The sequence below is a fragment of the Diabrotica virgifera genome, chromosome 2 (genome assembly GCF_917563875.1).
Source record: "Diabrotica virgifera virgifera chromosome 2, PGI_DIABVI_V3a".
Lineage (NCBI taxonomy): Eukaryota > Metazoa > Arthropoda > Insecta > Coleoptera > Chrysomelidae > Diabrotica > Diabrotica virgifera.
In genome coordinates this window covers 212,132,881-212,148,661 of record NC_065444.1, presented here as the reverse complement: position 1 = coordinate 212,148,661, position 15,781 = coordinate 212,132,881, and the positions used below count along the sequence as shown (strand labels likewise).

General features: G+C 37.3%; 2 protein-coding genes across 2 annotated transcripts; one reads left to right on the top strand and one right to left on the bottom strand.

Annotated features, from left to right (window-relative positions):
* Window positions 1-4,253: 4,253 nt before the first annotated feature.
* On the bottom strand, window positions 4,254-5,858 carry LOC126880916 (matrix metalloproteinase-18-like). Its single transcript, XM_050644992.1, has one exon. It carries the CDS (start codon window positions 5,856-5,858, stop codon window positions 4,254-4,256), a length of 1,605 nt encoding a protein of 534 aa, XP_050500949.1.
* Window positions 5,859-13,434: 7,576 nt separating this feature from the next.
* LOC126880915 (uncharacterized) lies at window positions 13,435-14,691 on the top strand. The gene has a single exon (XM_050644991.1). The coding sequence runs from the start codon at window positions 13,435-13,437 to the stop codon at window positions 14,689-14,691; it is 1,257 nt and encodes a 418-aa protein (XP_050500948.1).
* The last annotated feature ends 1,090 nt before the right edge of the window (window positions 14,692-15,781 follow it).

Genomic DNA, 15,781 nt, shown 5'->3' with positions numbered 1-15,781 from the left:
AGGAGTTCAGTTCACGGACAGTCAGATAGACTGACTTGAATTCAACGTTTTCACATTTTTTCAAAATTGGTGAAAATAATATTAATTCGTACTCGATTTTATTCGTAAGTGTATCTTTTCTTTTAAGTTTTGGAGAAAACATCATCCTCTTATTATTTTTTTTGCCATCCCTGTTGGGACCTGATTTGGGAATTCCCCGCATGTAAAAGTCCTTACATGTTCGCTAAATTACTTTGGACTTGGCTAAATTGGTTTAAACTAGGTAGTACTAGTTTATCCTAAAGTATGATTGGCCTAGGCCAAACTAGTTTGTCCTGAAATCAGGTTTGGCCGGTAACATATATATCTTTTCTAGGTCTTTTAATGTGCAGTTAATTATGTCTATATCATCTGCGTAAGCAACGACTTGGTTGATCTTTGTAAATATTGTACCTTCTCTATCTATAGAAGATTTCCTCATAACTTTTTCCAACGCAAGGTTAAAAAGTGTTGTGGATAGCGCCGCATATCCTTGTGTTAAACCTTCGTTTGTTAAACTTATCGGACAGTTGATTTTGGATTCTTACTTTTGCTTTAGTGTTGGTATGTATTTACTAATCTGATTAGCTTTTTTGGCACATTTACGTCTTTCATTCCGCTATATAATTCCTTCCTTATGATTTTTCTGCAGAAATAAATATATTTTGCATTACTTTACAAATTTCAAAATTGAAATTATTACATATAGTTTTAAAAGTTATGCATCACCTAAAATTATGCTCATTTTCATAGTTGATTTTTTCGTGAACAAATTAACGGATTTCACTATTTTTTTTATTATTTCAGATTTTTCTTTGGTATTTTCACAGTTGGACAAACGTTTACTCAAACTTCTTTGTTGAACTTATACCGGGTGGAAAAAAAGAAATGGTTTTCGGATGTTAAGGTTGAGACACCCTGTAGGGAGGTCAAGGTATAAGTGGGGGTATTCATCGAAATCGTATTATACCTAGTCTTATGTTTTATGAACACTTTGTTTTTGAATGTCCTTAATATCCATATAAACAAAGAAATTAGACGGTTTTATTCTTTAACATGACGTGTTTTAACTAAAACAAAACTAAACAATAAAAAATAACAGTTAAGAAACCTTAAAAACAAAAGAGCATATAACGTTAACAATTCTGGTCGACACCTTAAAAGTTTAGTTGTCGACCAAGTGAGCGGTATGCACAGCGCAACATACGAGAGACGAGATTGTTTAATGGAGGCTCTGTGATGTTTTGGGGTGGCATTTTCTTGAGAGTAAGTACGGATTTGGTGTCTACGTAGAGGCTTTTTAAAGAGCGACAGGTATATTACACAGAGAACTTTCTGTGAACACTTTGTTCTTTTCGAAGTATACATATATAGGAAATAATTTCATCTTAGTGTGTGATAAGACATGGCCTCCTCGCCTATCATTTATCGACAGTTAAAACACATATTAAATATTAAAACCGTCTAATTTCTTTGTTATGAAAGATATCAGAGAAATTAAAAAAATAAAATATTCACAAAATATGAGACTATAACATAATTTCGATGTATACTCACTTTTGTACCTTTTCCTCCCTACAGGGTGTCTCAAACTTTTGTTTCAGTTAAAGCACATTTTAAAGAATAAAACCAGTAGTAAGGGGTCACTTGACAGCAGTTTTGAAAACACTCTTGGGAGGCGCGGTATGATGAGGTACGTGTGGTATGATGCGGGGGTTGTTTGGTATGATACGTTGGTTGGTTGTGATACGGGGTGGTATGGGTTGATAGGGGTTTGTGGTACGGGGGTTGGGTTCGGGTGTTGTATGGGAGGGTAGCATGTGTGAGAAGGGTTGGGTTTGTAGTGACGATGGTGTAGTAAATAAATATGGTGAGGCTGGGTCGGGTACTGTTGTGCGGGTGGCAGGGAATGGTTGTGCGATAAGAGTCGTGTATGTATGTAGGGTTTTGCAGGAGTTGGGTTAATGGAACAAGAACTGGCCATGCTACAACGGTAGTAAAATAGTGGTTCCCGCTCACCGTGGGAAAAAAGTGAGCCAGAATCGGTATGCCGGTTCCCGCTCACCGTGGGAAAAAAGTGAGCCAGAATCGGTATGCCGGTTCCCGCTCACCGTGGGAAAAGTGAGCCAGAATCGGTATGCCGATTCCCGCTCACCGTGGGAAAAGTGAGCCAGAATCGGTATGCCGATTCCCGCTCACCGTGGGAAAAGTGAGCCAGAATCGGTATGCCGATTCCCGCTCACCGTGGGAAAAAAGTGAGCCAGAATCGGTATGCCGATTCCCGCTCACCGTATGCAATATAATCATTATCATCATCATGACAATGGATCATTCTAGGGGGGTAACAATGGGCCATGCTTAACATATATAAAAATGCAATATAATCATCATCATGACAATGAACCATTCTAGGGGGGGTAACAATGGACCATGCTTAACATGTATAAAAATGCAATATAATCATCATCATCATCATCATGACAATGGGCCATTCTGGGATGAAGAGCATGACAATGGACCATTCTGGGGTGAAGTACATGACAATGGGCCATTCTGAACATGTATAAAAATGCGAAATGCTATACGATTATCATATATAGGGCTGAAAATATAATATTTGTACAAATTATGAAAAATCGAATAATTTGAAATATTTACACAAATATTTTAAGTTGTTTGTTAACATGCCGGGTGTGTATGGTTGATAAGAAAAGAGTGCAGACGTTATTTTTGCAACAACAGGAATCCGTTAAAGATATGACAAACCACAATGCTAAAAGGCCGGATGGAGTCGGATGATAACATGTAACCACAGTTGTTATTTGTGTAAATGTTATCGCATATTTTTAAAACCCACAAGGTCTTGTTTTTGCAAAACATGGAAAATCTTATCTCTGAAATGAACAACGTAACCGTGAGAATGTAAACATGTGATCACGTTCGTGTTGCGTGGGGGTAACGAGCTGCGGAATCCTTTAAAAAACAAATCATTGACATTGCCAAAACGGCATTACAACATATCTTCTTTGCTAATGATCCGATTTTGACGTATGAGGTATCAAATGAAAGCGGTGGCGACACAGATGGCAACTATCAATTCTTCTTCTGTCAACGTTCAACATTAATTGCCAATTCTTCTTCTTCTTTTCCGTATAGTGCCTAACAGAACGTGACAGTGCCTAACAGAACGTGATGTGCATAACGTCACGTGAATCACGCGACGTAAATAACGTGACGAGAATAACGTGACCTGATGGTTTCTAATGGCCTCTAATGGTCTCTGCTACACTCTATTCCCTAATGGCATAGACTATTTATCTTTAAACCATCCTAACAGTGTACCTCTTTAACGTGACATTTTACCGTGAATAACGTAACGTGAACGACGTTCGACGCAGGAGATGTGCTCCAAAGTTGGAATTTATTGAGACATTTCACGCAGAACATGATCAGTACTAGTATGAATCCCATCGAGTACATACATAGGGTAATGGAGTTTCAAAGTAAACTCAGCCTGTTAAATAAAGATATTAAATCATATGAGGATTTAAAACAAATTAATAGCCAATTCAATAGTCTGCATATTGAGGGGAAAACGTGGAGGTCTGAAGAGCAGCAGCAGCAAGGTCTTTACGCCTTTAGAAAACTACCACAAGCTACATATCCGTTAAGACGTATTCAGCCTACACCATGGGAGCCACCAACAGCGAGAATATGAAAAGTGAAATAGACAATGTCTTGTGTAATATTAGCATCTGTATTTATTTTAATTTTAAAAATTATTTTTGAAATTGTAAAAAGAAAATTTCAATCTTCATGTAATATAAGACTTGATCAATAAATAAGGTGTTTAAATAAAAAAACCAACATAATCTCCAACATATTTATTAATACATAGAAAAAAATTACAACGGTATTACAGTAGAAGAAAACCAGTGTCGTAGACGATCCACATTTCTTTCGGTGCATGAAAATAGACCAACAGCGTGGCAGGGGTTTGTAGCAGGACCAACGTTTCCAGTAGCAAGAGGCGTACCATCAAACTTGCAAACATCAATAAGAAGGGGAAAAACTCCAAAAATGTGGCATTTCTTGCTTAAAAATTCGGCCTTTTGTTCTCCTCGGACATATATGTAATCAGCGGCATACAACAACTTGGTTTCAAGTATTTCATTTAGTTTGGACAATTCTACATCTCCATAAGTTGTTTTTATTTCATGTTATATATTACAAAGTTATGTATAAAAAGAGCCAACTTTATTCAGTAAATATTTCAACTGTGTAATCAGGCTGTCATCTGGACAAGGAATTCCGAATAAGTTCCAATTAAATCTGCCAATTTCGATGATCTTCTTTGTAAATTCATTATATTTGTAATACGTGCTGCCATCTAGAAAGTATAAATGTCCATCTATATATTTAAATACCGATTTAACGGTGGTCGGTACTCCAGGGAATATGTCCTTTATAAGTCCTCTGCTAATGACTAGGTCTATTATGTCGTCATATTCAATGAATGCTGTATTGTCATACCATATATACGTCTTTCCTGTATGAGTCTGAAATACAACGTTTATCTCGGCATGGGGTGGTAATATAAACAGAGGTATATCTCTTGAAATAGTTATGCTGGGAAATGATACTGAGTACATAGTATTATTTGATGTAACAATTAAGTTACCAGCCGTATTCTGAAACACATACGAAATATTTCTTATTTGTTTAGGTAAATAAGTACTCAAATGGTCGGGATTATTCGGTACCATGTGACCATTTAGATCATTCTTCCATACAAATCCATCATGTATTATATACATATGATGGTTCTTAAACTGAGGATCATATGCCAGAAAGAGAATATTAGGATATTCAATAGCACAAAAAGGCGGTGCAGTTTTCGTTGTTTGGTGAGGTATAATCTCGGTTGGTATAGGACGGGGTCTTGTAGTATGCACCCTCGATTTATGCGATCGAGTTGATGTACTAGCCTGTGTAGGAATATAAGATGTACTTTTTCTCGGTGTTGCCTGGGTTGATGCACTAGTTTGCTGCGTAGTAATATATGTACTTTTGCGTCCGTATAAAGCCTCCATACCGTTAATATCATCCTGAGTAATAGTGAGTAATTTATGTGAATACCAGGGATACATTACAGCATTCTTATCGTTACTATGCGATAAACCTAAACTGTGACCAATTTCGTGAAGAATAACCATAAAGAGATTGGCAGAATCATAATCTGTATCGTTCACATTATAACTCCATTTTTCATCCAAGTCTATATGTATTTCTACGCAAGTATCATTAATGAGGGGAAAATATGCATGTGCTAATTTTCCACCACGACCATCAAACTGCTGTCCACACTCTCGGTTACCCATACAGTTGGAGCGAAAATAATGCTTTCCTTTAACGGCTGTTATAGTGATATCTGGTGTCGGAACAGGAAGAGTTACTCTGCTAAAATGCAAATTTGAAACATCTTCCCACATTTTAAAGGCTCGTTCAACTATTTGAATTATATGGTGCGCTCGATCAGCCTGAGGAAAATACCATCGTAGATTATGTTTATACCATTTTCCAGTAAGAGAGTAATCGTTTTCACCAGTTTGGCATCGAGGTTTTTGCATTAATGCTATGGTTTCATCGTTTAATGTACCATCAACATATAAATTATATCGTTCTTGGAAATGTAGGAGCGTTGTATTGAAATCTGCTAGAGAACCATTTTCTATATACCCATACTGATGAAAAAACCTCATAGCATCGTCTTCGGAAAAGGCGTCGGTTGCTGCTATAAAACGCAGGAGTAGCATACACATGAAAAACACCTCCATCATTGTTTACATACAAAAATAGACTAACCTATATTTGTGTAAGCATCAATTTATATATAATCCCATAAAACATATGATAGAGTGCCAAAGAGACCTTATACATAACATGCTGTTAAAACAGACATCATAACGTAATTTGCCATTCAAAATCCTGTAATGTGAGGTGCTACATGATAAGATTTGACATATAATGCGAATAATATAAGATAGAGGGTCAAAGAGGCGTTATACGTGACATGTTGTTAAAACAAACATCACAACGTAATTTGTCATTCAAAATCCTGTAATTTGAGGTGCCATACGATGAGAGTCACCTTACAATGCTAATAATAAACGATAATGTGTCAAAAGGGCGTTATACATGACATGGTGTTAAAGCAGACACCACAACGTAATTCATCATTCAAAATCCTTTAATTTGATGGGTCACACATTGATTTCTGATTATCCATTCCAAAGATACATGGTACATTGCCATAACGGCCTAAGGGATAACTTGGTTGAACTGTAAATGCTTCTTCGTATATCCTAGGCCGAACGTCACCAACATAAAATGAATGTTTTAAAAAAATATATCATATTTGTACAAAACTAATAATCAAAGACTTGGAATTATTTTTATATAAATATTTTAAATAAAAATATGTTTAAACAAAGTGTTTGTTACCAGCACCGGATGTAGTCAGATGATAACATGTAACCACAGATATTAGTATTATAAACTGTTATCAGTATTCGTTAACCGCAAAAATTATGTTTTTCCAGGTTTTGGTTGTATTTAATAAAAATAAAAGACAACATATTTAATAATACCATTTATTTTTTACATACAATCTGTTAAATCATTTACAAGTCTAATTTTATAATAAAATACATATTCTCTTAAAGCTAAACTTAACAAAGTATCTGGACAAATAGCGCAATATGCGTTAAAGGCTTCAACTGGTCCATACAAAGAGTCTTTGACATACAAATTTTTCTTAATGAAAGTTGAAAGGTTTATATAGTATTCGCGAAATTATAAACTCTTCAACAGCATCACTTTATGGGACATCATGCTCTGGTCTGCTTCTAGAATTTGATTGACCTCTCCTTCCCATAAATAATATTCGACTCCAAATTTCTCAATGGTTACTAACTTTACATTCTCCATCACCAATTGTCGTAGTGTGTAGAAATCACCGCACTTTAATTCGATGGGGTCATACTCATCGGCAAAAGTAGGTAGGTCTGCTTGGAAAAAATCAACCAGTCTTTCTTTAAGCCACTCAATTATGGTTGCCCACTCGTTTGTGTGTAAACTGATTTTGTTACAAGTACCATGACGATACAGCATGATGGATGGTGAAAAATCTCGAGCTGGAGATAATCCAATTTTGATGTTGAAAGAGCTCATTGGATAGGTAGATTCTAATAAATAATATGGTTCATTTGTGGCAGCTTCTTCAAATTTTGCCAATACTCGATCTAATTCGGCGTCAGGACTGGGTGGCTGACTGTCATCATCATCATCATCATATTCTACACTAAATGATTGACTATCGTAGCCGCTATCTTGAGAACACATGGTGTTGTAACTGAATATGCCACTGTCAGGAGAACTCATCAGGTCTGTTGGAACTACGTATGCCGGTTCGTTGTTGAGAGAATTTATACTGTTCCCTTCCCCCACTCTTGCGGGCAATCCTTTTCCAAAAAATGTATTGCTACGCGGCGGATTAAAAGGTAGATCCTTAAACTACATCTGAACTATTGATCCAACTGTTGTGTTTGCTATCCAGTCCTAGCCATTTAACATACATCTTGGTGCCTTTTCGTCTAAGTACTTTTTCAACCAAGTAAATGTCGGGATTTTTCGTTTTCTGCAATTCTTCTTCGTAAAACCCACCGCTAATCGGCGCACCTTGCATGTCTTCTAGCAAATACGTTATGGGATTTGTTATCTTTACTTGTACAATTCTAAATAATTCTGTAGTCCAATTGGGCGTGAAGGCCTTTTCAAAGAAATGTTTTGCCTTTGATACACGTACAATGTCGCCAACTTTAAATTTTCGCGGGCCGGCAATCTTTAAGTGACTATAACTTTTGTGCAAAATAGCTTTTTCGTTGGATTTGTTGACCTGAGAAGGTTTGTATCCTGTTTTACTATGTTTCGTATTATTGTATTCCTCGGTGATTACAGGTAGGGCGTCTAACCATTTGTATGATCCATGTAAACTGAAATACTTGTACAACTTTGCTTTCAACGTTCTAATAACTCTTTCACAAATGGCAGCCTTTTTAATCGTGTAGGTGCTGTAATGATTAATTTCGTGTTTTTTCATTAAATTTTGAAATTTTTTGTTGTAAAATTCCGTTCCCTGATCGGATTGTAGGTTCTTCGGCACTCGTTGAGTATGGGCGAGAATGTCCGAAAATGCCCGAGTAATTTCCTCACCTGCCTTAGTCTTTAGAGGACGTGTCCATACAAATTTTGAAAAACAATCAATTACAACTAGTATTAATTTATAATTTTTATTCTGGTGCGCATAAGGACGCATTTCAGCCAAATCCATTTGCCACAAGTCATCGAGTCCTTTGATTATTGTTCGTCGACGAGGATAGTTTTTGCGTGCATGTTTATGCAATTCGTTCACCACCTGTTCTTTAGACATTCTTATATACGACTTTCAATTGCTTTTAGGCGAGTATCTATATTCATCGAATGAAGATTGTCTACTACACCCTGTAATGCTGCGTTCATTTCTTTTATCGTCTTCTCCATCCGGTCTACTTTCAACGAATTTTTTGCAACTTTATCTGCAGCCATGCTAACGTTTTTATCTATGTCATCCGAATTGTTGATGATGTCTTGTTTAATTGTAGCAAGAGTACCATTAATTTCGTTTATTTTAATTTGCATCGAAGCGTCATGTGTCTGTAGAATGGGAATTGTAGTTTTATGAAGCTCTTTTCTTACTTCATTAAGGCCGATGGTTAAATCCTGTATATCATTAGTTTTTTGCTGCAACAACTTATTTACATTATTCTCCGTATCCTTTTTTACTGTATTTAAATCATCTTTGATTATTTTTTGCAGCTTTTGCTCGAGAAGTGGGACTGTGGTTTTATGAAGCTCTTTTCTTACTTCATTAAGGCCGATAGCTAAATTATGTATATCATCAGTTTTTTGCTCCAATATCACACCATGTGCTTGAATTAATGGCAGGTGTACGTTACGCAACTCCATTATTTGAGCATCAACGTATTTTTTCGTTGCAGCATCACCATTTTCCGATGGGTCCTTAACATTACAAATTTTTACATGTTCGGCATTAATATTACCGTCAGAAGTATGTGGAAATGTAACTCGCATCACCTTTTGGGCGCTACCACCACCACCACGAGAATGATGACCGAATTTGTCGACGCTCATAATGGAAATGATGTTGTCATTCCCAGTTACTCTATTATATTAGCTTCTTTTAGTTCATTGATGATAGCCACGATTTCGTTGTCGTGAGATGTGTTGCCGGCGTCTTTTGAAGCCACCAAGAGTTTCAGCCGATCAACTAACTCATTGACATCATCCCAATAAATATACTCTAAGGGTGCAGCGTTGTATGTTAAACGAGAGTCATCCAACCCCGTTCCTGTGACCGTAGATGAAGATGCTGACCGAGCTGTTTTCGTTCTGGGTTCAAGTTCTTTTTGTGATCGAGTTGCATGCTTTTTCATTGTTGTCTCAGATGGTTTGAATAGAGGTTTAATAATTGCATGGTATTTTTCTCCGCTGGACCCTTTAAGACGTCCTAAGGCATCCAGATGAATTTCTGTGTTAATCAACAGTGTTTTATACTTTTGTAAATCGTCTTCATTATACTGTTCTGGGCTGGCATAAAATAACAGGTGGTATAGGCCTGGCGTACCACCTAACCTACGTTCTTCAAAATCACGTTCTCCAATTATTACTATGTCTCCATTGGTTTTGTCAAAGTTTATTCGACGTTTTCCCAATATCCATCCACTAATAGTATCATAAAATGGACCATAGTTTCTATCGATTTTGTCATCTTTTCTCAAATATTCTTTTATGTGCTTGTGACTTAGTGGAGGATAGCGGCCGATAAATTCTTCTGTGGCATCCATCGGAATCTCGTTAGAACCGGAGAGTGGCTCTTGAATAATGTTTTCATCAGGTGTCGCTATATCGGGTGCATCAAGAAATACATCCTCCTCATCCTGCTCCTCCTTTTTCACCTCTTCTTTTTTAACTTGTCTAAACTTGTTATCGATAGCATGATGTAACGTTTTTGATGATTGAGCAATATCCTTGAGAGGTGTCGAGATTGGTTTAAAAAGTTTATTTAGTGACTCATCTCGTTCAGTCTTGCCTAATTTCAATGCCAAATATTTCTTGCGAATTGCTCTAGCCAACTCGGCGACTTTCTTCTTGCGCATGGCAATGGCAACCGTATCATCTGACATTTTGTTGACGACTAAACAATTAGCTTACAATTTTATATATTTATCAAATCCTTTGCGGTATCGACCATTGTTGAGGGCAAAATCTTTCATAATTACCAGCGTGCCATACCTGTCACGCCAACATTCTGAACACATTTTTTTAAATTGATCAAATGACACGTCTGGTGATACGTGTTCATCAAATATATGTTTTAAATTTATCTCGTCTTGCTTGAATAATACAATCATGTTACAATTGTCTCTTATTAGCTGCTTCGGTATTTTTGAATATGTTTGGCATAAATAAGCGGCATCGATATCTTTATGTCTGCACATGGAATAATACTCGCGAATCTTCTGCTGTCCATCACATGCAACATCGTCAAATAAGAACACAGAGTTTGCTTGAGCTTCGTCTGGACCGATAATTTCTTCATTGTCTTTGAATGGAAAATACCCAACACCTTTAACTTGCGCTATTACATCTTGCAGTAGTTGGTATTTCGGTTGAAAGAGGGATTTCGAATAAACATATACATTTTTGAATTTGGCGCCATTTGGATTAAATAAAAGTGATAGCATGACATTAGTTTTTCCGCATCCACTTGGACCGCAAATAATGGCCCTGAATGAGTTTGGTAATAATTTTCCATGTTTACTGGTTGTCACTTTCTGGACAATGTCTAGATTATCAATTGGCAGCGTCTGCTCTTGTTGAACGACCTTCATCGTGTGACATGTGTAGTAAATAAGTACGGCAATATATTATAGATGTCGCCACTTGCATGTCATCAGTCCAATGTTGGTCTTCGAAGGAGGCGGTCTCGTGAACACTCTCATTAATAAACTGCCGATTGAGCTTCATATTCCTGGTGGTTATCAGTATTGTGGACCTGGAACAAAACTAAAAAAACGTCTTGCACGCGGAGATCCAGGAATTAATCCATTAGACGCAGCGTGTAAACAGCACGATATCGCTTATTCGCATCATACATCTCTCGAAGAACGCCACAAGGCCGATAAAGAATTGGAAAATAGAGCCTGGGAGCGATTCAAGTCTAAGGACGCTAGCTTTGGTGAAAAAAGTGCTGCTTTAATTGTAACCGGTGGAATGAAAACCAAAAGAAAGTTGGGAATGGGACTTCGTCGTGGAAGAAAGGGACGTTATTCTTTCAATCGAGATGTTGTCTCACAAATCACAAAGTCCATGAAGAGAGGAGCATCGTTACAAGATACTGCTTTGACGGCTGTACGAATAGCAAAATCGGTAATTAAAAGACTTGGCGGTCGCAAAGAAATTGATGTCCCACGAGTATTGCCACTAAAATCTGGAGGTTTCCTACCCCTCATACCTCTATTTGCAGGTCTTTCTGCTTTGGGGGCTTTAGCCGGCGGTGCAGCAGGGGTGGCGAAGACTGTGGTTGACGCAAAGAATGCCCAAAAGAAATTGGATGAAGACATACGTCATAACAAGGCGATGGAACACATCGGATCAGGTCTGTACCTGCGTAAGAAACCCAGAGGTGGATTTGGCTTGTATTTGAAAAAAAACTTCCAATAAAGCTACCCAATCGTCCGCTGTACGACTTGGACATTGCACATTACGCAAAAATGCTTAAAATACCGCATTTTCGAGGAGTTTTCATGAATGACACTCTGCCTAGAGACGGTCCTCGACAGCGAGAATGTGCAATAGTTAACTTGGATGTGTCCACACATAACGGAACACATTGGGTAGCATATAGAAAGACAAACGATGACGTAGAGTATTTCGATTCATTTGGTAATCTGAAGCCGACCAAAGAACTTGTGAAATATTTGGGTGCACGTGCCAGAATTTTCTACAATAATCATCAGTATCAAACTTATAATCAAATCATTTGTGGACATTTATGCTTAAAGTTTTTATATAATGGAGCATATTAAAGGCATGGAACTGCTTATGGATCACATGTTTCATAAAAAACGTTTTGAGGAATTCAGTAAAGAAGAACTACAATTAATACCGCTAGATTATATTATACGAACTGTAGAACCTATAGAATTGTTATATATATGGCATAAATTGCCGGGAGAATATCGAGGAGAATGGAACTTGCAGATACTACTTCCGTGCTTCGTACATTACAACAGGCCAGATTGGAGGACTCACTGGGATGGACCAGCCAATTCTCAAGCATCTTGCCATTTATGTAAACTTGCTTTGGAACAAATAAAAAATATGCGAACATAAAATTGATTTTTATTCCGCTATATAACCTATTAATCTATTGGTATGAATCAGTCATCATGTCGCAGTTGTTGAGAGTAGTTAGTACCAATTATACATTTTCATTTCAACCTTTCACACCAATCGTGTTGGATCCGAACAAAGATTATGAAATAGCTCTTCGTGCCTTTCATTCCTACAACAGTATACCAAACATTGAAAATAACAAGTTTTATTACTACAATGACAAAAACCAATTGACAAAATTTGATTTTCCCGATGGATGTTATGAAATTGTCGATATTGAAGAATACATACAAAAGAAACTGGGTGCTGGCAATGAGCTTCGACCGGAAACGATATTTAGTCTAAAACCTAACCACAACACGTTACAGTGCCAAATATTTAGCAAATATAAGATTTCGTTTAAGCAACCAGATAGTCTTGGTACAGTATTGGGATTTTCTCCGGCAATACTTCCTCCCGGCAAAACATATTCTTCGGATCTACCTGTTAGGATTATTAAAGTATCTAGCATACGCTTTGAATGCAACATTAGTACCGGAGCCTTCGACGGTAACAGACCTGGTCACACGATCTATGAATTTGTCATACAATCGAATCCTGGGTACGCAATTGACGAAACTCCTCACAATTTGTTGTATTTACCCGTTGTGCCACAGCGTGAACTTACCAATATCACTGTCTTGGCTCTCGATCAAGAAGGACGACCTGTAAACTTTAGAGGAGAAGAGAGCACGTTGGTTTTGGAACTTAGATCACGAGGGAAATGGGCCTAGTAATAAGGCCATCTACTGCTCCAAGAACGTCATTAGTTGTGCAGCAGTCTAAGCGGCAACATCTTACGTTCGCAAACAAATTGTTTTTACAATCACTTGGTTTTAAACTACAAAAATGACAACAATGTATGGAAAACGAGCACGTTCAGACAGCGTAGTAATGCCTCCAATATTTGATATTTATCGTAAGCCAATCTTTGATGAATCAATTCGAAAGGCTGAATACCGAACTTATGCACCATTCATCAAATCATTCAACTGCAATGATATTGTTGAATTTAGCATTAATCAAGTTGACTCGTTTTTTGCCATGAGCGAAACCCTGTTATGCATTAAAGGATCACTTGAAATAACTGGAAATGGCGATGTCAAACTAGCAAATAATGTGGGTGCCTTCCTTTTCGATTCGTGTACGTACAGCGAAAGCGCAAGGGAGATGGAAACAGTGCGGGATCCTGGCATCGTAAGTGCTGTACGTGCCATGACATGTTATACTCAAGAAGATTCTAATTATATGGTTATGGCTGGATGGAATTACCCTAAGGACCCAATTCTTAACGATACTTCATTCAACATACAGATGCCTCTTAAGCACATTTTTAACATTTTCAACGATTATCCAATGATTACGTGTGGTCGTCAAACAATAAGACTAGTTCGAGCTCGAAACGACAACGATTGCATTGTCATTAAAGAAAAACAAAACGCTGACAAAACTACAACTGTTACAACCGCCAAGATTAAAATTACCAACATTGAACTCAGAGTGAAGCACATATTTCCAAATGATGAAATTAAATTGGAACTCATGAAATCCATTCAACAAGATCAGCCTATAGTTATTCCATTTAGAAAGTGGGAATTGCACGAATTGCCTGCCATTACCAAAGGTGCTAGGCGTGAAGTTTGGGCTGTTAAAACTAGCACATCCGTTGAAAGACCACGTTATGTCATTGTTTTCTTTCAAACAGGCAAACGTAACACAATCACATCTGATCCCACATTATTTGACAATGTCAGCATCCAAAGTATTAGATTATCGTTAAATGGAGAATACTGGCCAAACGAGAGAATGCAGTTGGATTTTAACAAAACTGACTACAACGAGGCCTATTTCAACTATACCGAATTTTACCCAAGCTACATACATTCCCAACAAAAACGACCTCTACTTGATTTCTTAGCTTTCCAGCATCATGCGTTGTTCGTTATCGATTGCTCGAAACAAGAAGAAAGCATGAAAGCATCCACCGTTGACGTAAAACTCGATATTGAAGCGTCTACTGGCTTTCCCGCCAACACCAAGGTCTATTGTATTATTATTCACGACTGTGTAATGGAGTACTTCCCTCTCACCGAAATTGTAAAAAGTCTAACTTAGACGCATGAGGTGTCAGTAGTACACGAGCAGTCATCATGAGAGTAGCATTCATAGATATTCAGGGATTCGATGTGGACGGGTGGTTTGTTCCCAAAGAACTTACCATCGAAATAGGTTTTAAACGAAGCCATTACATATTTTTACCTCCGAAACCATTCAATGCGCTAAGTAATGAGGATAAGAAGACGGCATCATACGTGGAGAAAAAACTGCTTGGTATTCGATATTCTGATGGAGATGTAGAATTGTCCAAACTAAATGAAATACTTGAAACCAAGTTGTTGTATGCCGCTGATTACATATATGTCCGAGGAGAACAAAAGGCCGAATTTTTAAGCAAGAAATGCCACATTTTTGGAGTTTTTCCCCTTCTTATTGATGTTTGCAAGTTTGATGGTACGCCTCTTGCTACTGGAAACGTTGGTCCTGCTACAAACCCCTGCCACGCTGTTGGTCTATTTTCATGCACCGAAAGAAATGTGGATCGTCTACGACACTGGTTTTCTTCTACTGTAATACCGTTGTAATTTTTTTCTATGTATTAATAAATATGTTGGAGATTATGTTGGTTTTTTTATTTAAACACCTTATTTATTGATCAAGTCTTATATTACATGAAGATTGAAATTTTCTTTTTACAATTTCAAAAATAATTTTTAAAATTAAAATAAATACAGATGCTAATATTACACAAGACATTGTCTATTTCACTTTTCATATTCTCGCTGTTGGTGGCTCCCATGGTGTAGGCTGAATACGTCTTAACGGATATGTAGCTTGTGGTAGTTTTCTAAAGGCGTAAAGACCTTGCTGCTGCTGCTCTTCAGACCTCCACGTTTGCCCCTCAATATGCAGACTATTGAATTGGCTATTAATTTGTTTTAAATCCTCATATGATTTAATATCTTTATTTAACAGGCTGAGTTTACTTTGAAACTCCATTACCCTATGTATGTACTCGATGGGATTCATACTAGTACTGATCATGTTCTGCGTGAAATGTCTCAATAAATTCCAACTTTGGAGCACATCTCCTGCGTCGAACGTCGTTCACGTTACGTTATTCACGGTAAAATGTCACGTTAAAGAG

Bases quoted from the DNA above. Each gene is read 5' to 3' on its own strand.
- LOC126880916 (XM_050644992.1), bottom strand. From the start codon at position 5,858: ATGATGGAGGTGTTTTTCATGTGTATGCTACTCCTGCGTTTTATAGCA.
- LOC126880915 (XM_050644991.1), top strand. From the start codon at position 13,435: ATGTATGGAAAACGAGCACGTTCAGACAGCGTAGTAATGCCTCCAATA.